The sequence below is a fragment of the Crocuta crocuta genome, unplaced genomic scaffold (genome assembly GCF_008692635.1).
Source record: "Crocuta crocuta isolate KB4526 unplaced genomic scaffold, BGI_CrCroc_1.0 scaffold1057, whole genome shotgun sequence".
Classification (NCBI taxonomy): Eukaryota; Metazoa; Chordata; class Mammalia; order Carnivora; family Hyaenidae; genus Crocuta; species Crocuta crocuta.
Genome location: NW_027530198.1, coordinates 65,058 through 89,251, shown reverse-complemented (window position 1 = coordinate 89,251; position 24,194 = coordinate 65,058). Strand labels below are relative to the sequence as shown.

Here is a 24,194-nt window from a genome sequence, read left to right as displayed (position 1 = left end):
TTAGTTCGGAATGGCAAATACACCTCATTTGCCTGTCTTTGGAATTTCCGGGTCTGTGTGGATTCCGCATACACACACTATTAAATTTTATTTTCTCCTGTTAATCTGTCATAAATGAATTTGATTCTTAGTCTAGCTAGAAGAATCCTTGAAATGAGAAATTCTTGCTTGTTGATAAAATCCAACTTGTCATTTTGTTCTTTTCTAAATTATGCTTGTGGTGTTGTACCTAAAAAGTCATCACCAAACTGAAGATTATGATTTTCTCCTATGTTATCTCTCAGAAGTTGTATCGTTTTGCATTTTCTGTTTAAATCTATGATCGATTTTGAATCCTGCCAATTTTAGTCCTGTGTTCTTGAGCAATTTGGGGTTTTAACAAGAACGGTGCTTATTTTTCAGTCTTGTTGAAATAGCATGCATATGGTCCCAAATACAGTGTTTTGAACATAGGAGGAATTCACAAATATTAATTTCCTCTGTTTCATATTCCTATGTCTAATTTTACTCCCCAGCATTTCCAAAAGCTCTATTTTTCTTTAAAACTTTTCAGCCAGATGTAGGGAGCTATAGAACACTCTAATAACATTTAAACTCTCGCTTGTCAGCAGACCAAGAAATTTATCTTCAGACATTATTCGCCTAGATTATTGTTATATATGCTGGAATTAATGTTCAGTCTCACTTGCTAATGCGAGTATATTAACACATCAAAATGTCAAAAATTATCAAGATTTATTTTTGGCAGACATTGCAAATGAGTATTTTTAAAGATATCAAAGAAAGAATGTCTATAACTTTATATATCTTGATACATTTATCAAAAACAAATTCAAACGAATGCAGGGAAATTTGAAGAAAAACTTAAAAGAAACATATATGACATTTAAAATTTTAAAAATAGAAAACAAAAAAACCCAGTATGTTATTTAATTTTTTTTTTAAATTTATTTCTAGGAGAGAGAGAGAAAGACAGCATGAGCAGGGGAGGGTCAGAGCGAGAGGGAGATACAGACTCTGAAACAGGCTCTAGGCTCTGAACTGGCAGTCAGCACAGAGCCCGATGCGGGGCTCGAAGCCACGAACCGAGAGATCATGACCTAAGCGAAAGTCGGACGCTCAACCGACTAAGCCACCCAGGTGCCTCTACCCAGTATGTTATTTAAAGATACATATGTAAGGGTGCCTGTGTGGCAGTTAAGTGTCCAACTCTTCATATTGGCCAGGACATGATCTCATGGTTCATGAGACTGAGCACCACATCACACTGCACTGTCAGTGCAGAGTCTCCTTGGTATTCTCTCTCTACCTCTCTCTGATTTGCTTCCCCAACCCCCTCGCATGTGCACATACCCGTGCTCACTCTCAAATAAATAAACTTAAAAAAAAGATACATACATAGATAAAATTTTGAAGAAATATCTGGAAATGATAAACCATATTTTAAGGCAGTGGTGCTTTTTGAATGAATAATGGAAAAAATATGATTGGACAGGTATTTATAAAGAGCTTCAAATAACTTGGGAATACCTTATTTCTTAATAATTGTGGGATATAACTAGCTTATAAAATTATTAAAAAAACAGACTCATTTAATCAATATTCTACTATATAAGAAAATAATTAAATAATACTTAAGATTGTAGATTTATGCCTGTATTTTAGACGTTGAAATGTCAATAGAAGGCACCAGATGTAAATAATCTCCATTATGGATCTATTGTGTATCTTTGTTTTGTTTTGTTTTGTTTTTGTCTACAGATTGCGTTGATTTCAGACTTAAAATTCTACTTCCATTCCTTTAGCAAACTTACCCCATTTTATATTTCAATCAGTGATCTTTAAAAAACTGAAAAATTTGAACTAGTTGCTGAAATTTTTTCTATATTCATTAAACTATTAAAATAGGTTTTTTTAATGTTTATTTTTTGAGAGACAGAGAGACAGTGAGTGGGGGAGGGGCAGAGAAAAAAGGGAGGCGCAGAATCCAGATTAGGCTCCATGCTCTGAGCTGTCAGCACAGAGCCTGACATGGGGCTGAAACTGACGGACCACAAGATCATGATCTGAGCTGAAGCCAGATACTTCCAGGCATCCCAACTTTTAAAATAGTTTTATGTCTTTTCCTTGACCTAAGTATCCAACACGTGCAAAAAAAAAAAAAAATTGCAACATGTTACTATGAATTAAAATTAATGAAAAGTTTAAAAAGTGCTTGTAATTATTCTTATTTACCAGAATTATATAGTTATATAGTTAACTATATAAGTTATATGAGTTATATAAGTTATAGTTATATATATATAGTTAACTGTAAGTGTTATATAAGAGAGAAAAAGAGTTTCAACTGTAAGTATCAGAAAATATGATTCAAACTGGTTTCACTGATAACAGACCAAAAGTTCATTTAACTAAAAGTCCAGAGATAAGGTGATCCACATGAGTAGGAAATAACCCCATTTCTCTGAGAGTCACTTGGCTGAACCATATTATGTAGGGTGAATGCATTGTCGGGGAGTTTTAATTTACACTGCCCTTCAAGGTCCTAGCTAGGCTAAGAATCAAGTTGGCATGAGACAAATTAACTGGAGAAAACCACGTTTAGTTTCCTACATATGGGGAATCAACACAGACATGGAAATTCCAAAGACAGTCCTGCAACAGGACACTTATGTGAGCTAAGGAGAGGGATGGGGTCTGCAGACACAAAGGGAGGAAGACCATTAGCAGGAAGGTGAAAGAGATGTTTGGAAAACAAAGATCACCCTATTATGCAGGTAAGTTTCTTAGGTAAAGAGGAAGTTCTGTACTGGCAGTCAGTTAGAGGGAGGTAAAGAGCTTTTCCTGAATCTACTGGGTTTTGATTGTTTTCTAACTCAAAATAATGTTTAGACCAGCGTGGCCATCTTGGGACAACCTGTCCTTGGCCCCTATAGTGTCAATAAAAATATTCCTTCATGGTGACAAAGTGATATTAACCATCCTAGTTTCACATATATACCTCATGGAATCAAATGAAAAAGAGAGAGCATCATTTCTGGAGGCTCCCTCATTAGAGGGAGAAATACATATTTCTCAGAAGACCTTAGCAAATGTCACACCTTTTATGCATTGTGTCAAATACCCATGCTAAATGAATGCTGGCTAGTTTACTCCTGGGTTCCTAAACAAGTTACTTCAGGAGTTGACTAAACTTGGCTGCACATTAGAACCACTTAAAAACTGGTAATACCTGCATCACACCCAGAGAGATTTCGATTGAATCAGATTTTGATGCAATCTGAGCATTAGGAGTTCCAAAAACTAGTATGTAATTCTAACATGTAGTCAAAGTTGAAATTCACGGTCTTAGAGCAATCAGATTCACCCTTGACATGGGGTTTCAGCATAGGATCAACTTCTCATTTAGCATATGAAATGCAATGGAAGGGTAGATACCTGAATAAAGTCAATTATATGAAGAAGTAGGCAAGGGACAATGGGTGTCATACTGATAATGTCTATACTGCTTTCCAACTCTATATTACAATATCTATAATCTGAAATTAAAAATAAAAAGTCTTTGTCATAGGAAAATCAGTTATATATTAATAGAGTTTAGGAGAATACAGATGAACATAAATTACATTAAATCCGACTCAAAAATGAATAGATTTATGTATAAAAATAAGAAAGCTAAGAAAAACAAGCAAACATTAAAAAGTCTAATGTATATGTGTTCTTTATTAATAACAACTTTGTAGACAATAACAATGAAAAAAGGTAAACCAGGACTGTCATAAATGTTAGATGATCTATTTCAACTAAAATGAATATAATACTTGATGTTGAACAGTTATTATTCTTAAAAACATTAACACATTGTCTGGTTTTAATGGCAGATGTTGCAAACTCCTTTCAATGGAGATATTGAAGGATTTTATTAAACTGAAAATATGTAGGGAAGGGATAAACATTTTATACCATTCATTGTTTAAAATGGCACATTAATTAGTTGCTGACTAAATTACTAAGGAAATGGGGTGCACAGATAAAATTTGATGGAGAGAGAACAGGAAAGCTCTTAAAACAAAATAAGATGGGACCTTAATCTGGATGGTCAGTTGCACAAGAGCATAAATGCCTTGAGCAACTGGAGAATGGATCAGAGAGAGTCAACTGGTAGAGCTCCATATCTTAGAATTTTATGTACCTCACAATTACACCATCTAGTAGCACTGGGAATATTCTGAAGTGTAACACTAGATGTAATATGGACATAAACAAAGTAATGTTTATATATTCAGAGTTTATGAATATCAAACATTTCCCTTAGAAAATCACAAAGAAAAAATTAAACTCAACAATATGCTATTCAAATTAGAATATATTTTCATATTTGGAGCAAAATGAGTTGGTATATATTGATTGATAGTTTACACACGTCTGCACTCAAAACAAAACACTAAAAGATCATTTGTTTTTATTTACTCACAATCAAGCTCTGGAAAGCAATATACTCTTTCAGCAACTTGATATGTTCAATTTTGCAGACTTCATTCCCACAAGTGTCAAAGTTTGGCCTATTATTTTCACCATACAGTGTTTCTACTATGACTAGTCAACTTGACTTGGCATTTACTCACTGCTAAAGGCATCCCAAAAGGAAATGAAATCATTAGTGTCACTACAAAATAATTAAAGAAGAGAACCTTTGCATCACTTAATAAGAAGTCAGATATCTTACTGTTGAGCATTTATGAAGAAATAATGAACTTTCCTTCAATAAATGCCTCAAATTCTTCATATAACAAAAATTAAATTTATGTTTGTAGTACTTATAATGACATGGTAGTCTGAAAATTCTTTCTAAGATGTCAAATTCATCATACCTAAGTTGATACTTGCTACATCTTTCCTAAGTAAACACCACCAAACTAAGAAGGAAGATAGCATCAGTCCTGTGACAAGGGAGTAACATCATGCACTTGCCAGAGATATTGGGAATATTAGCAATACACAGTGTGATAGGATCAGAGTGAAAAACAAACAAATAAATAAAATTGCAGAGCTGTGTCCTAACAGTCTTTTCAGCATAATGGCGATGAATCTAGAGAAGCGCTAGTCTTATCTTCTATTTTAGAAATGTGAGAGCTAGAGGCAAGCATCTCTTCTACCATGACAGGCCAATTGGATTCAGAAGTTGCTCTTTTGGGGAGCTTCAGGATTTGTAGAAAGTCTATTGCAGCAGAAACCCAGCAGTGAAAAGGGGCTTCTCTCTGGTACAGCAGCACTCTTCCCCAAGGAGAAAGGAAGTACAAGCAAGGAAAGTGGGCACATCCACATCATCACTTTGGCAATGAGGCCAAGCTAAGCATAAAGTTAATTGATGGATGATGATTTCTGGTGGTGTCACCCAATAACAGAGATGTCCTGCAAAGAAAAAGTGAAATGTGTGTTAATCTGATTTCCAAAGAATAATGTTAAAAGGATTGAGCAGCCACCAGATTGACAATGATGAAATCCAAAGAGAATGCATTCACCTTTATGGGCAAACACTGTACACAGATCTCTCTCTATAAAGTATAAAAATAGAACACATAAAATAATAAGCAAAACCATGGGCTGCTAACCCATGCTATAGAATGAAAGTAGGCTTCAAAATTAGGATGAAAATCAAGTCACTGAAAAAAGAAGTTGTTTTATTCTAAGAAGATTACATAATCAAGTGAAAAAGTCACTGGTACAGAACTATATTAAAGAAAGAATATGTCCATCTCCTAAGCAACACATTGCTCAATATGTTATATTTAATAATAATAGTCTTAAAAGTCTACTATATTTCAGGGAATTCTCAATATTTTATGTGTAGTAGTTAACATAGTCCCTACCTGAGAATCATATTTTATTGTTCCCATTCTTAGAGAATGGATTCCCTGGAGTATAACCTATTCAAGTTTACACATTGCTGTAAGGCATGTGACTCCAGAACACCTAACCTTCTGATACATATTTTTACTCCACATGCTTTACTGCCTCTTGTAAGCTTCTAAACATTTTCTGTAATTCCAGAAGCATATACATTCAAATATTATGTCACATATAGTAGGAATTAAAATTTTATATTAGGGTTTAATGGGATTTCTTTAATGACAATTTAAAAGGATGTCTTCCTAACTCATTACATGAAAAAGTATATCATTTAATTATTCCTGATAATATAACCAGTACCCTCTTAATGTCATTTATCTTACTTTGATTTTTTGCCATTATAAACAATGAAACAGAAAAGAACATAAAACATATTTTTGTGCCCATGGTATGTGTATGTTTCCAGAAGTAGAGTAAAAACTTTTGGCACTCACTCATAGTGAATGAGTCACAGGTCTAAATCCTCAGGAATCAAACTCTGAGATGAAAATTGGTATGCTGGAAGTTTATTGTGGAAAACCCTTGATGTATGTGCAGTGTTTTTATACATTATTTATATCACAATAAAGTTTTTTTTGGAAAAGAAAACAAGTAGGCATAATAAAGACGCACAATTGGGCAGAAGCAGAGGGTGAACTGCAATGGAAAGACAGCAGAGGCTCCCAAATTCCACCAGAACAAGGATGAACCAGTAGAGTTGTCCCATATGGAGGCATGGGGGATTAGCTTTTTGCTCTAACCCTAGGGGTCTATGTAATAATCAGTTTACCAGGATTTGCCATCACTAACACTGCTGACAACCAAATACTACAGAGACTGTTGAGTTTCCCAGTTCAAAAGGCAAATCAACTTGCACTTTGACCTGAATCTGTTCCCAGGTCATTCCTGGTCTGGGACTCATTTAAAGTATCCAGCCATCTATATCCTTAGGTGAGTAGTTTGGAACAGTATTTCTGCCATTAGAAACACAGAGGCCTTCTAAGTGTTGTGCTTCACTTTTAGTGGTATGTAGTATATGATGCACTAATTTGTATTTAGTGAATGAGGTAGAAGATGAAATAATTTGTCTTTAATTTGGAAGATAATTCCAGTACACTCTATAACGTTGGATTTCTAACAACTTCATTTGTGTGATAGCACCTTGAGTCTTCATAAAATCTGTCCATCACCACCTAGACCATGTGTATCTTCACAGAAGTTTACATTATGTTTACCATTTATTGCTCTTCCAGTTTGATTAACATGATAATAAATAATGTCATAAATATTGTGGATCAGTGTGACAGTCTGAAGAATGTCTGGACAGTCCCTTTACCTTCAGATTATATTAATAATACACTGGGATAGGTAATGTAGTCTTGAGACGTTAGATGTATACTGTTTTCTGTTCCAAATGATTATACAGTTTCTGAGCCTCCTGCCTGATAGGACGAGAAAAGAAAAGACTTCTACATTCTTGGCCACATACTATAAATCTGAGGCAGTGTTACTTTGCTTGATCAAATGTGCCATCTAGGACAATGGCAGCAATTGAACTACTACTTAGTTGAGTTTGACTTATCTGTTGTCATCTTCAAAGTGATATGTATTTTTTGTAGGGACCTATCTGGTGATTGGAGAGGATCAGTGATAGTGGATCTGCTTGTTTCCTCAATGGTGGCACCATCTCTGTTTTCCTCGTAGGGTGATTTCTTGTTTTTTTTAATTCATGTTACCAGCTGGAGGGTGGGAGTTTAGTGGGGAGACAGGTTTGGTGGCTTCCAATCAGCATTCATTATAATTGTAATTCCCAGGCAAAGAAATGGTGCAAAAGTTATATAACTGAAAAGTAAGTCCATTCCAGGTATATATATTCAGGGTCTGGGAAATGGCAGTTAAAACTAGCTATGAGCTACACCTGGGCCAGGTGCATTTATTACCTTGCTTCCATATGCCTCCATTCTAAAACTAGGGCAATGAAGCTTCTGAAACCTGGATTTCAATGTCACATTGAACTCAAGTTCAATATCCTTGAAATGTTTGCTATTCTTTTTCTTTAATGTAGTTACAAAAGTAAATGGCCATAGATCCTGCTGGTGGAATCATTACTATATCTTGTAATTTTATGATGTGTTTTCTCTAGGGCACCTGGCCTCTCTTTCAATCAGTTGGTTTGATGTCTGAAAACTGGGCAAAGGATCATCCTTTTTAGCTGAAGAGCCTCCTAATTATCCAGTCTTGATTTTTTGATTATGTAAATTGAGGAATATCCTTGTCTACTAATCTATCCTGCTCCTACAGGCAATGTGTTTTATTAAGTGTCACCATAGTTTTCTGAGGATCAGGTCCCCCCTTACTACCCCTTTAGCCTGATGACCATTATGATTGTGCTCTACTTGTTGTGAAGATTCCGTGCCACCACCTGGTCCTTTCAAATTCTCCAATTCTATCATCTTTTTTCTTACAGGAGCCAATTTTGGTAATAATATCTCCTATTATCAGTTCTGTCATTCAAGGGATGACTAACACTAAGATTCTCAATGAAATTGATGCTCCTCTGAAAAGCATGTGTTACCACTTTAAAAAAAAGAGTGGCCTCCTTACCCTCCAGTAGAACAAGACCTGTTTTGTGCCCTCACATAAAATACATAGTTTAGCATGCTTATTTTTCTGAACTTATGATTTCTTTTTCCACTGTTTACTGTAATAATTCTGGAATTTCTTCCATAGTTAATATGGACCATCAACTTATGCAAACTTCTAAGGATTGACTAGCCAAGTACCACGAAGGGACCAGTCAATAAATAGGATCATACATATAAATACCTTCCACATAGTTCCTATGAGACAGATGACCCTTCAATGAGATTTCTCTGTTTTTTCTTTGTCCTTTTTTCTCTTTTCTCATCTCTGTTTCCCATATTTATTTCTATAATCCAATACCTCCTTAACAAAAAAATAAAAGGCAGTTTGGAATATTATCTAGATCATTTTAAAGGAGATGATTTTAAATTTTAATGAAAAAATAAGTCCATAGTAATTTTTATATCTCTGAATACTTATTAGCTTTCCTCTTAAGTATGTTCATTTCACATATTTTTGACATCAGTAAACCAAAATTGTGCTATAGCTCATAATTTATTGTATGTATTATATGCATACAGCCTAGAACTAAGAATGTACAGTTAGTAATTAGTATAAATTCCAGATACATATATATGTCAAACACACACACACACACATTTTGTAACAGATACAGCATTTATTATACTGCTATCCCCAACAACAAACCAAAGATTTATTTCATTTCCTATTTGCTTATAATACATTTTCAAAATGTATAAAACTACTTAGGCTTTTGCTTGCTCAGTTGATTTTCTTTTGAAACATAAAGTCTGACATTTATTAAATTTGGACTTTAAAATGTTTATTCCTGTAAAACTTCTGACATACTGAACGTTTATGAATTATTTTGCAAAATGTTCATAAATTTGTTTAAGTTCCATATCTCAGTACTTTCATTCCTTTAAATAACACTCTGCCTCTTATTTTGTATTCTAAATGTCTGTCTCCCACTCAAACTGCACTTAAAAGAAAAAATATGTATGTAGAGATTTTATATATTCTCAAACTGCATTTAAAATGCTATATATATACATATATATGTATTTTTTAAATGCAGTTTGAACACTGTTTGAACACAGTGTATATACTTTATATTATACATTCTCATCCACATGCATACATATACTTAAACACTTAAAGAGGAAAAAATATGAATTTGTCTGAATATTTAGAAAATCATATGTAAAAGAAGACTTATGTTGACTTGTCCAAAGGATCTGTTTTGGGAAAAACCAAGAACTAGAAGCAATGCTTACTTGCTCAGGAAAACTGACACACTAACAATTTGTTTCATTCACACACACACACACACACACACACAGAGTACAAAAATGAAATATAAAGTATAATAATTTAAAAATATGAAATTAATATATTTTAAGTATAAACTGATGTTATGATTGAAGTTGAGTCGTGTAATTACTTATGTTCCTCATATTTATAGCATTAGCCATATCCCTATATCAATAGGTAAACCCAGAAGATAGTATCTTCAACTATCTTGTACCCAGCCTTTCTTTGTAAGTGTTTAATTTCACTTTATTTAGGTTGTCATTAAAAAATTCACTTTTTTTTCAAATTAACTTTGAAGATTATTTTTTATGTGTGTTGTAGCTTTAAAAATCCTACCAAAATCTGGCCATCTGTCTCAGTGATCAAATATCACATTCTTACAGTTTCCATATTACTATCATTATGGCAAAACAGTTCATCTGTTTTTACTGTCCAACATTTATTTGGATCTGTGTTCTAGACTCAGATTTAAGTGTATAAATTTTGAGTTTTCTCCCAAATGCATCATGAATGTCACCGGATTTCTTTAGGTTTTGTTTTTTTTTTTTTTTTAATGTTTTATTTATTTCTAGGAGAGAGAGAGAGACAGCGTGAGCAGGGGAGGGTCAGAGAGAGAGGGAGTCACAGACTGAAACAGGCTCCAGGCTCTGAGCTGGCAGTCAGCACAGAGCCCGACGCGGGGCTCGAACCCACGAACCGCGAGATCATGACCTAAGCGAAAGTCGGACGCTTAACCGACTAAGCCACCCAGGCGCCCCATGGATTTCTTTAGGTTTTAAATGTGAATGTACTAGAGGTTTGACCCAATTCTTTTTGTGTTTCTGCTTGGCTGGTACATCAGCTTCTTGCTATGAGATGAGGGATCCTCTGAATCTTGAAAAAGCCTAGAATTATTTTTGAAGATGCTGAACACCAACTTGAATTCCACAACTGTGAAAAAGCCTATTGATCAACTGTCTTTACACACAGCAGAGGAGATTAAATCATATAGATTACTGGAAATATGTACAGATAATTTAAATAGAATTATTCTAAGGAAATATTCAAATAGTTCATTTGCATCAAAATGCACATTGGTGGGGTGCCTGGGTGGCTCAGTCGGTTAAGCGTCCAACTTTGGCTCAGATCATGATCTCACGTTTCATGGGTTCGAGCCCTATGTCAAGCTCTGCGCTGATAGCCAGTTCAGAGCCTGAAGACTGTTTCAGATTCTGTGTCTCCCTTTCTCTCTGACCCTCCCCTGCTCATGCTGTCTCTCTCTCTCTCAGAAATAAATAAAACATTAAAAAAAAATTTAAATACACATTGGTTAAAAATATAGAAAATAATGTTTTCAGTATACATAAGTGACATAAATTTTGTATATAAATAGGTGAATAGTATGTATCCCAAATTATAGAGTGGATCTCTCTCTCTCCTTCCTTCTCCCCATCCTCTCTTCACCCTTAAAAAAAACATAAAAGAAAGTCTTGTTTTTACCAGTCAAGTGCTTGTAGGTAATCTGACTAGTATGATTCTTTTCTACTCATTCTGTGCCATATAAATGTTTTATAAAATATAAGTCCAATATAAAATATTTAAGAATATATCACATAATATAGAAGCGCTATTCTATATTTTTAATAAATTAGCTTTATATTTTTGTTAAAAATGGCCAATGTTAACTTTACATGATACTAACTTATTCCTGATAATCCTTGTTAGAATGGCCCTTGAATTTTTATCACAAGATTTAACTTTTCCAGTTCCATATTTGACATATTTGAATGTCATGCTTCCTATAGGACAGCATCTTAAATTCCTTAAATTAAAGCAATTAATTCAAGTGACTATATATTAGGAATCAATACTCTCTCATCTTCTGCCATCTTCTACATTATTTCCTATTTCATATAATGACACCATTATCTTTCTAAAAAATATAAATAAGCTAAATCCACCACGTACTCCCCATTTCTCCCTCTGCCTCATCAACTTATACTAATCATTGTCCAAATTTTCTCAAAACTACATCAGAAAGGTACTTCAAGTATGGTATACCTAATTAATGTCTTTGCTTAGGTCCTTACAATCTCTTATCAAGAATAAAACAATAGCTTCTAAATGATATTCATGCTACCAAGCTCTCCCTATTTATCCATCTTCTACTCTGTAACAATCTGATTGTGTCACTACCATACTTAAAAACAAGAAAGTGTTAAATATCCTCAAGGGTAGAATGTAAAATAACTTAGTTTCACTGTTGTGGCTGTTGTCAGTCTTGCCTTGTTGTATCTTTTTAGGGCATTCCAATTATTTCATTGCATCCATATCAATCTTCTTATGTTTTACATCTTAACACTTTCATGATGCTCTTCAGAATGGTCTTTGATCCTGTTTTCCATTTTTAATGTTACCAATAAATAAAATTCTTTATTTGAGATAAATTTTACCAGTCTAAGTGAGCTAAATGGTTTTTAACAATTTATTGCAAGAGGATTGCAGTGGTTAAGGGTATAGTAGTGACCATCTTATACTTCATTATTAATGTAGTTTTGTCAATAGTAACACCTGATGGGATAACTACATGAATGAAATAGGTGAATGAATAAAACAATAAAATAGAGAATGAATGACTTAGTTGATAGCCTATTTTTTTTATTTCTTCCTTTTTATGTGCCCTCAACTTTTTAAGACACTAACAAAGATAACAATTCTATTTTGTTACTTACAGTCTTACTAGTACTTTTTCACCTACTAGTTTCAATTGGGATTTTATTGTGCATCAAAATAATGGCTGCAACAAAGAATAAGTGAGTTAATTTGTATAAGAATCTTTTAAGTTATGTATACTGTTAGATTTGTATTTATAAGTTTATAGCCAAAAAATCTGGTATACTTATACAAAACAAACATACATAAATATTTCCAAATATTATTTAATTATTGGATATCAATATTTATGGTAAGGTGAGCATATAAAGTGGTTAATATTTATTTTTTTTAATGTTTATTTATTTTTGAGAGAGAGAAACAGACAGAGCATGAGTGGGGGTGGGTCAGAGGAAGAGGGAGACACAGAATCCAAAGCAGGCTCCAGAATCTGAGCTATCAGCACAGAGCCTGATGGGGGGCTTGAACCCATGAAACATGAGCTCATGACCTGAGCTGAAGTAGGACAATTAACTGACTGAGCCACCCAGATGCCCCATAGAATGGTTAATATTTAGAAATGGGAATCTACTAAGATTATTTAAGCTAATGATATTTTTGATGAATATTCCTTTGTCCTATTTTATAACAATGACGTCTACTTTATTTTCTATTATTAGCTTCAGTAGTTTAAATCAACATTTAAGAACTGAAATGTTGTTCTTACTCACAAGGAATTCAATGTATTTTATGTCAGTGAATTTTTGGTTATCTCATTAAGGAAGACAGCAAATTAGAACATATTAGTCTACTTTTAAGTATACACTGAGTTAGTTTTCAAGTGTTTATTACTAGAAATCATATCTTCAAAAAGTCATAGAATATGTTTTTGCTTGTTTGGTATTTCAATCCATAAAAATCCTGCTTCTAGCTGTGAGTTTGGAGAATCCTGCCAGTTCATACTGAATCCAGAAATTATTTCATTGTACAAACTAAAAACCAGACTGAAGCTCTCACATGAAACATGTTTTTCCATTCATCAGACTAGTTTCTCTGATATGTATAAAAACAGATTCAAATATCTGTATACTATAAATGTATAGTTCTGTTTGTTAGTTATAAATAGTGACTTTGTTCTTTAGAACTTTATTTTCTGCAAATAACCATTTGTCTCCAGAGGCCTCACCTTGGCATCATCAGTCCTGTTGACATATGGCTAGATGCTTTCCTGAGGATTTGATCCTTGTAAGGACACCACACGAAATCTTGAGCCACCTGTTATTTGAAAAGATAAAACAAACAGTCAGCACATATGTTAAATATTCAAGCATTATTGGTTACTCACAGGGAACTCTTTTAAAGTAGTCAAGTTGAAAATATGTACTCATGAAGGAATACAAGAAAAAGAAAAATATAAATATTTATGCAACACCACTTTAGAAGGAAAGTTACTTTAAATAAATTTACTGAAGCTATTTTGTCTTATTATACTTAATTTTAATATTATTACACAACATCTTGGATAGTCTTGTAACGGATTTGAAACCTACAAGAAAGAAAAAAAGAAAGGGAAACTTGAAGGAAGAGGTCTGGGCTTCAAATCTCAAGTTGCTAACCAGGTGATTTTGGATAAGTCACTTTTATCTTATCTGCAAAATGAGAATTTAAAAAATACATTTTTCTACCTATTTCAAAGCTTTATTGGATATATCCCATTGAATTATATATTTGGCCATTTTAAAATAAGATGTGACTGACAAATAAGTGAAAAGTACCACTAGAAATTGAAGCAATTCTCATTGTTCAGATGCATATTTTATTCAAGCATAGAGTGAGAGATGCTTGTTTGTTTGATTTAGTTCTGTGACAGCACCTAGTGGCCACCATTGGTGGCTAGGCAATGCTGATGTCAGGCATTATGTAAGCTTTTTATTCATTATATCATTTAATCTTTACAATAATTCTTGAAGATTACCAATTTCATTAAACTCTCCTCAGTCCTCAATTTGTCAAGTAAATGAATTCAGGTGACTCTGTATGATTCCAACTGAAGACCATATATCCATCAATATTTATAATATTTTCAACATATATCATGTACATGAGAATATGGAGATTCAGAGTCACAATGAGGAACCAGAGGTTCAATTAATGGAGATTAGTCATCGAAATGTTTATAATATAAGGTAGTATATGGGATATATTTTTAAAGAGTATGACAGATAAATTTTAGAGCAAGATGAAGTCATGGGCAGGATTAGAAAAAAACTGATAGCTTTTTTGTAAAATTATCACTTTTCTTAAGAGTAAAATGTCAAAGATGAAGATGGTAGCACCTTAGACACTTTTGTTAAGGCAAAGGGTACCATGTAAATCATTGTACTGGGTCAATAGGCCTAAGACCAGACTCTCTAGGCAAACTAGGATGTATATTACCAAAGTAATGTCATTTCTTTTTAGAAAAGAAAGTAAACACATCAACAATTTTTACTCATTCTAAGGAAATAACATATACATAGATATATTTTTTAAAATTTTTAATATTTTCTTATTTTTTAGAGACAGAGAGAGACAGAGCATGAGCAGGGGAAGGCCAGAGAGAGGGAGATACAAATCTGAAGCAGGCTCCAGGCTCTGAACTGTAAGCACAGAGCCTGACACAGGACTCGAATTGATGGACCATGAGAATCATGACCTGAGCTGAAGTCGGACGCTTGACCGACTGAATCACCCAGGGGTCCCATCTTCATAGATATATTTTTATATTTCAAAGTTATGGATTGTTTCAATTGTAGTTTGCCCAGCAAACATATCTTATAAATAAATAAATACTCAATATGCATTGTAGCAGTAACTTTCTGTACACTACCAGCTTAAAAAAATAACTGTAGGTCTCCTGTTTGTTTTTGTTTGTTTTTTTAAAATTTGTTTTTAGTTTGGATTTAATTTTTTTTATTTATATTTTTAATTTACATCTAAGTTATTTACCATGTAGTGCAACAATGATTTCAGGTGTAGATTCCTTAATGCCCCTTACCTGTTTAGCCCATCTACCCTCTGACAACCCCTCCAGGAACTCTCTGTTTATTCTCCATATTTAAGAGTCTCTTATGTTTTGTCCTCCTCCCTATTTTTATATTATTTTTGCTTCCCTTCCCTTATGTTCATCTGTTTTCTATCTTAAAGTCCTCATATTAGTGGAGTCATATCATACTTGTCTTTCTCTGACTAATTTTACTTAGCGTAATGCACTCCAGTTTCATCCACATAATTGGAAATGGCAAGATTTCATTCTTTTTGATTGCCAAGTAATACTCCATATATATATATATATATGTATATATATGCGCCACATCTTCTTGATCCATTCATCCAATGATGGACATTTGGGCTGTTTCATGCTTTGGCTAGTTTTGATAATGCTGCTATAAACATTAGGGTGCATGTGTCCCTTTGAAACAGCTTTATCCCTTGAATAAATACCTAGTAGTGCAACTGCTCAGTCATAGGGTAGTTCTATTTTTAATTTTTTGAGGAACCTCCATACTGTTTTCCAGAGTGGCTGCATTCCCACCAGCAGTGCAAAAGAGATCCTCTTTCTCTGCATCCTTGTCAACATCTGTTGTTGCCTGAAGTTGTTAATGTTAGCCATTCTGACAGGTGTGTGGTGGTATCTCATTGTGGTTTTGATTTGTATTTCCCTGATGATGAGTGATGTTGAACATTTCTTCATGTGTCGGTTGACCATCTGGATGTCTTCTTGGAGAAGTGTATGTTCATATCTTTTTCCCATTTCTTCACTGGATTATTTGTTTTTTATGTGTTAAATTTGATAAGTTCTTTATAGATTTTGGATACTATCCCATTATCTGATATGCCGTTTGCAAATATCTTCTCCCATTCTGTGCATTGCCATTTAGTTTTCCTGATTGTTTCCTTTGCTGTGCAGATTTTTATTTTGCTTTGGTTTCTCTTGCCTCTGGAGATGTGTTGAGTAAGAAGTTGCTGCAGCCAAGGTCAAAGAGGTTTATTCCCAGGGCGCCTGGGTGGCTCAGTTGGTTAAGCGTCCGACTTCGCTCAGGTCATGATCTCACGGTTTGTGGGTTGGAGTCCCGCATCGGGCTCTGTGCTGACAGCTAGCTCGGAGCCTAGAGCCTGTTTCAGATTCTGTGTCTCCCTCTCTCTCTGACCCTCCCCTGCTCACGCTGTCTGTCTCTCTCAGAAATAAATAAAACATTTATTTTAAAAAAGAGGTTTTTCCCTGCTTTCTCCTCTAGGATTTGGATGGCTTCCTGTCTTACACCTAGGTCTTTCATCCATTTTGTGTTTATTTTTGTGTGTAATGTAAGAAGGTGGTCCAGGTTCATTTTTCAGCATGTTGCTGTCCAGTTTTCCCAGCATCGTTTGGTGAAGAGACTGTCTTTATTCCATTCCATTTCCTGCTTTGTCAAAGATTAGTTGGCCATACATTTGAGGGTTCATTTCTGTTATCTCTATTCTGTTCCATTGATCTGAGTATCTGTTCTTATGCCAGTATCATACTGTCTTCCTGATTACAGCTTTGTAATACAGCTTAAAATCCGGGATTATGATGCCTCCTGCTTTGGTTTTCTTTTTCAAGTTTGCCTTGGCTATTTGGGGTCTTTTCTGATTCCATACAGATTTTAGGATTGTTTGTTCAAGCTCTGTGAAGAATGCTGGTGTTATTTTGATAGGGATTGTATTGAATATGTAGATTGCTTTGAGTAGTATTGACATTTTAACAATATTTGTTCTTCCTATCCAAGAGCATGGGATATTTTTCCATTTTATTCTGTCTTCTTCAATTCTTTTGTAAGCCTTCTATAGTTTTCACTGTATAGATTGCTGTGGCGCTAGTGTGCATGTGTATGCGCAGGAGGGGTGAAAATGGTATCACCCAGCTACCCAGTCTCTATATCAGACTTGTCTTCTCCCTGATTAGTAATTGCACACCCATCATTGTCTCCAGCTTCCATCTCCTTCCCGCTTTTATACTGTTCATGACCAAGGCATTAGGTTGCCAGGTCGCATCTCTCTCCTGGGTTTTATCTCAGATGTGGCTGTGTTTCTCAAACCGTCACTTCTGAGATACTGGGGCTTTGATGCACTCAGACCTTCTAGGGGAGGGTGTCACTGAGCATCAGCCAGGTGCTGGCTGCTCCCAGGAACGTCCGCAGGACTGTGCTGCTGCCAATGCCCAGAGACTGTGGCTGGGTATAGCCTGCCCAGAAAAAGTTCACACGATCTTGTAGCAGCAGCATTCAAATTATGGAACATCACAGCACATATCTGGCACCAGGCTTCACCCTTAATGTCCTTGTTCCAGCACCAGCAAATGTGGTTGTTCTCTGGGGTCTGCTGGGTTCTTTGCCTTTGGGGTGGTCACACCACCTCTACCAAATGTCCTCCCAGCAGGGAACCGCCACTCCTCATACAGCCCAAGGACTCTCCCGACCCCACTCTCTCCTCCTGGGGATTTGCCCTGCCCACCAAAGCACCACCAAGTATCAAGCTGCAGAGTTTCAGACTCTGTGCTCTCCCTGTTTATAGAGTCTTAATGGAATTTAACCCCTCTCCTTTCTCCTTTCTCCCTGTTTTGTTCAGTCCCTGTGGCTGTTTCCACTTTTCCACTTTGTCTCCAGCTGCTTTTGAAGGGGTGCTTTTTCCATACTCTTCCCCCACCATCTCTGTCCTCTCTCAGCAAGCAAACATAGCTCCTGGCCCTCCGTGGCTTCTCTCTCCCCCAGTTCACCTCTCTATACCACGTACCTGCTGAGTTCAGGTTGTGCAGATTGTTGTGTTAATCCTCAAATCAGTTTTCTAGGTGTGCAGGGTGGTTTGGTATTTATCTGTCTGTATTTCATGGATGTGAGATGCAAAAAAAACAACAACAACAACTTCCATGCTATCCTGCCATCTTGTCCCCTCCCCCAGATTTAATCTTATTAAACTAGTAAACATATGTTTAGTCAATTATGCCTTAAACTATCTTTCTCCCTTTTCATTTTAGTATTTATTTCAATGAGTATTATATCTACTTAGCATTCATTTCTATTAGTGCAAGCTAATCATTCAACTATTTCCTCTGACTATATTGGTATCTTCAGTATTTATTAACACAGAAGGTTCGTGATATTCCTGGGGCTTTGATACTGCAAATGAGGTAATTTATTCTTTCCTTTCTTCTTCTCCTCACCCCCTTCCTTGTATTTTTGTCCTCTTCTTTCTTTTTGCTTTTCCCTATTCTATCTCTCTTCTTTTAGCAAGACGTTATTTATCATGAAGCAAGTTATATATTTCAGGAATATAATTTTTGCAAGTTATTTTAAATATTTAATATATCAGCAAAAAATGGTTTCCTGAAAATAATTCTAGTATCCTCTATGTCTTGTCTGATGACTTGTCGCTTGACAAATAGTAGAGTTACTTTAGACTTAGAGCTGCACCTTGCCCACAGACTGGCATGAGTCCTCTCTGAACATGCCCACAGTTTTTGATTGACTTCCACTCAACCTACTGATGGACAATCCTCCCATTTATTCCATATTGGCAGATTTCAATATTACTTCATCACCTATTTCCCTTGTTTGAATAAAACCTTATATGGACAAACATTTTTTCTGCTCTATCTGTTAAAATCCTCCTGCTCTTAGGAACAGAATTAGCCTCTAGTCTGATGGAAGATGTTTGGCTAAATTGCTGTTTGAACTCAAAAATTTCCGAGAGAATGACAGACGCCAGATGGTTCAGGGTTAGACTTAGCTAGAGTCTGTAAGGTACAGATAAGATCCAAATTCTTCACTTTTTAGTGATTTGCTTTCTCTTCAATTTTCCCACATTATTCAAATATTAGTAGGAAAGATGTTCTTAAAAGCATGCAAAATTGAAATGAAAAACAGATGCTTAGCATAAAGGAACACCTTGTTATAAATACTCTGGTGATTTTAAGAGTCACATGTTGCTAAAGACATTGAATAAATATCATCCCAGGCTTATAAACAGTGAAAATTATTTTGAATAAAAGAAATAATTGAGGAAATTTTCTCAATTGGTAATTAAACTCAATAGTTGCTAAAATTGAATTGGTAACACTGTTGTTCTCTGATCTGTCTCAGTGGCCTACTATGTTAGAAATTTACTAAATGCTTCTTAAATCTTATTTTTGCCATTGCAGTTAGTTTTGCAGTAATATACATTGAATTATCTCAGGAAATTAGGCAAACAATGTTTCTAAAGTATGCTTATTAATCTTGTTATAAATAAAAATACCAGAAATTAGTTCAATGTAGTAATTACATTGAAAATTCAAAGAATACATTTGAAACAGCACTGTTCATACTTCTTAAAATTTTATTTCAGCTGTGAGTGTACACCTGGATGGACTGGGCAAAATTGTAGTGAAGAAATAAATGAATGTGACTCTGACCCATGCATGAATGGAGCTCTATGTCATGAGTCTTCCATTCCTGGGCACTTTGTATGCCTGTGCCCACCCTTTTATACCGGAAAGTTTTGCCATCAACACTATAACCCCTGTGATCCACTCAGTGACCCTTGCAGAAACAACTCAACATGCTTGACTTTGGCAGATGGAAATCATTATTGTGTGTGTAGAGAAGGTAAGAGCCTATATTTGTTTTAATGTTATATTTCACTTTTTTCTTTGGTTGGTTTATTTTGTTTTTGTGGTATTATGACTCCCTAAAAATGGCTGAGAGAAAACTTACATATATACATTGGATATAGGGGGGAGTATTTGACTCCAAATATAGGCATATAAACAGACTGGAGAAATAATCTAAAAAGTTAACCTAAAGAGTATGATGTTGGGGGACTGGGGGAGAAGGAGAGGGAAAGACAAAGCTTCATAGCAAATGGCTCATTTTTTTTTTTTTAATGATCTTCTCTCATCATTCAGAGCTTCTTTTTCCTGAATAATCTTGTCCATGTAGTGTTCCTTACAATAGCAGTTACTTAGAAATGAGCACAGATAGAGCATAGGGAAATCAAATGCTTCACTGTAACTTTTCTCCTGGAGTGATCTGTGAATACCACTTATTTTGTCCGTGGTTGCTAAGCCACTGTCATCTGACTCTTGTGACTACTTTGTACCATAAAATAGAACCTATGAAAGGGATAGAGAACAGGCACATCAAAGGACATGATTGGAGCTCCAAATGCAACTATTCCTGAAGTGAGTTACTTCTGGCTTTCTGGGTCATATTAGCCAACAATAACTTATGCTGTTATTAAAGGTGCTTGATTGAGATCTGTTCAGATGTAACTGAAAGAAATCTGATTAGTGCACAGTTGATCTGTATAAATGTTTACTGCCCATGTACTGCTGACTCTTCAAGAGCCATTACCATCTTCAGCAGGAATGCTTCTATCATAAAACCAGCACATTTTCATTATAACTGGAATGTGGTTGTCATAAGCACAATATAAAAACCACATTGTGTATAAAAGCCTCCAACTGCTATTTATTTTCTAATATCGACTTATGGGTTCATGTCTCTTTGTTTGTTACTAATTCTGCTAGAATAGATGTTTATTAAAAATAAGGACAGTGCTTATTTATTCTTCTGTCCTAAAAGATCAGCTGATACTGTACCAGTTAATTTGTGTCTTAGTCAAAACTGTTTCTCTTTGTTTTCATAAACTCTCTAGAAATTCCTGATGTATGAGATAATCTATTATAGGGATATAGAGCAAGTCCTTGAATGTACATACATGACAGAAATGTCTGGACCTTAGGAGGGATTGGAACTACAAAGTGGAGAGCCATTAGTAATTGTTTTTTCAAAAATGACATGGGCTGTATAAAGCAAATAATAGGGGCATATAAGGCATGTGGATAAATGTTTGCAGGAATGAGTTAGGAAAGTAAGATAGGAAAAAATATGAAGGGAACATTTAAACCCTGCAAATCCTAGTAATAATAAAGTAAATAATTTAAATGAAGAATTTTCCTTTTAATAAATATGGAGAGTGAAACTTTTTGAAATATTATTCAGTAGCAGGGAAGGGGCTAATTTATTTAGCAGGATTATTCCATGATGCTTTGCCTAGCCTACTAATATATTCTCAGAATATAAATAATGGTTAATATTTATTGAGAGACAGCAGCATATTTCCTCTATTAAAATAAAACCTTCCCTATTTTTACCAAAGATAATTTTCTAAAAGACAGACATGTTTTGGGGACATGTTTTTTTCTATATAAATTTTTTGATATTCTATTTGTTATTCATAAATGCACTTAATGAATTTATATTATCTAGTGAGATTCCTTTCCTGTTGAAGGATGAAGGAAACATAAGTTCAGAGATACCATATACTTATCATCAACTATCTTACTAGTAATAATATTTTCCAGCCTCATGAACATCACAAAAAATATCTTGAGGACAATTTAGGTTTCATCATTTTATATTAGTAAAATCTTTTTTTTTTTTTTCTTGAAAATTCATCATTCTATTTAAGGTGAAAGAGAGATATGAGCACTCAAATCAATGTTTTTGACAGAGTAGTGGGCAGGCAAAATGAATCATGTGTTTTCCCCTTTCTAACTGTGATTCAGCACAACGAGATATTTGAAGTGTACGTCGTTTCTAAACTATTTTGCTTCACACACACACGCTCTCACACATTTGAAATTGAAAAATTTTTTGAAACCTAAGAAAATGTAGGAGTAAATTTCTGTAAATGAGTCTAACTACTATAAACAATATTTTCTCACTATTGCCTTTAGTACTTCAACCTTTTAAAGCAAAACCATTGCTTTAAAACACTGCTTCAGAATATACCAAAAGAGGATAACTATGGAATATCTTAGACACTATGCCCTGAGTTACTTTAATACTTATTGTTTGAAATACGATCTATGTCAAAGCCATCATATTTTCTTAATGAAAATGTTCTGATCAAATTCCATTTTAATAGTACTGAAATTTAAGGGTCACCTGGGTACCTCAGTCTGTTAAGCATTTGACTCTTGATTTCAACTCAGGTCATGAAGCATGGTTCTTGAAAGATAGAGCCCCACATTGGGCCCCACACTGATAGAACAGGATTAGGATACTCTTAAAATTCTCTCTCCTTCTTTCTCTGTACCTCCCCTGCTCAAACACACACACACTCTCTCTCTCTTAAAATAAATAAATTTAGAAAAAATAGAAGTGCTGAAATTTAAAACCACAAAGAATTCCAAGACTTAACCTCTTATACAGTTACAAGATTTAGAAGCTCCACTGGAATTCTTTGCAAGCTGTTAGTGTTTGCTAAGTGACTAGAGTATAGGGCATCATGAAGAAAGAGATTTAAGGCTTAAGGTAGGAGCTCAGCATATGCATTTTGAAATTCTGTCCATGGTTTTTAGTCAGTCTATAGGGTCTACCACAATTTAAATATGAATATAAATAAAACCTGAAAGACAGAGTAGTAATGTAACTATGTACTAGACAACTAAATTATAAATTACATTAAAATTCATATTGAAGAAACAGCAATTAGAATAACAGATACTATGATTTCTGCCAAATAGAATGCTCACCAAGTAAACTATTTTGGTTAGTGTGATTGATAGTCAAAACAATCTAATTCATTTGGGTACAATGTGAACTACTTAAAAATTATAGATGTAGTAAAACACCACAACTATGGTGATCATGTTTCACAAGACAAAGTAAAGGCACTGCTTCTGTCTTCTGTTTGGAACTGAGGTAAGTTAATTTTTTCCCTATGAACATTGCACATTTTCTAGTGGAAAACAGGTAGATAGAAAAGTATTTATCAGTAATAATTCAATACAGGTTTGTTTTGTATATAATACCATTTGTTTAAACAATTTCTGTTGTAAAAAATAGTGCTTTAATAAATATAAAAATAGCACAAAAAAGACAAATATGATTTTGCAAGTTTCCTAGAAACAAATGGGGTTTACTCTAGGTACCTTATGTAGTGTTAGGTTTTGGTGATTTACAATGCACTCAATTTGCGTCCCTCAATATTTATGTTATATTATACATTTTTTGTCTCTCTGAACTATGCTTTGTTCAGTCTTGCAAATAGATGTTGGTACTGTTCTAGAAATCTAAAAATTATTTTCTTTATTAACTGATTCAACAAACACATATTGACTTCCTACCATGTGTCAAGTCTTGAGACAGGTTCTAGGAAAATTAAACAAGACAAAGACATGCCCTCAAGGAACTTAAAGTTCAAGGAAAGACACATAAATTAACCAACCAGTAAAGTACCACATTCTTACTTTGTAGATGCAGAGTTTCTCATGGAGTGTGACAGCTCTGAGTTATGTTCCACATGATTTCTAAGAGGATCCCCAGCAGCCTTGGAGCTTTCATTGCACATCGCAGTAGCCTACTCTTTAAGCCCCTCTCTTTTATTTCCCCACTCCCTTGCAGGAAATCCTGGGGTCACCTCTCAAATAAGCTACCTTAGTGCATATTATTATCTCATATTCTTATTTTGGAAGAAATGAAGCTGAGAGAGATAGAAAACTCCATCTCTCTGGCAATATGATTGATCTACATCAGCATGGGACTGGAATATTGGCACTGAGAGCCTTTCCTTGAGATTGGACCTAAGGAAAGAGCTTTTTCTTTTTGCCAGAGTTTTTCAGTTGGTGCAGCCAGCACCATGTTCTATTCACGCAGAGATCTGAATCCAGTAGGAGAGAAGTGTTTGTGAAAGAATAACTTGTCCTGATAGTT

General features: G+C 34.7%; 1 protein-coding gene across 1 annotated transcript in view; it reads left to right on the top strand.

Annotated features, from left to right (window-relative positions):
• Positions 1 to 14,547: 14,547 nt before the first annotated feature.
• The window catches only part of LOC144232482 (uncharacterized), a gene marked incomplete at its 3' end in the record, with an annotated part of 31,572 nt that continues 21,925 nt past the window's right edge, over positions 14,548 to 24,194 (top strand). The window contains exons 1-2 of the mRNA XM_077765321.1: positions 14,548 to 14,624; positions 19,819 to 20,078. Of these exons, the coding sequence (XP_077621447.1) occupies positions 14,548 to 14,624; positions 19,819 to 20,078 (337 nt within the window). The remainder of the gene's footprint in view (positions 14,625 to 19,818; positions 20,079 to 24,194) is intronic.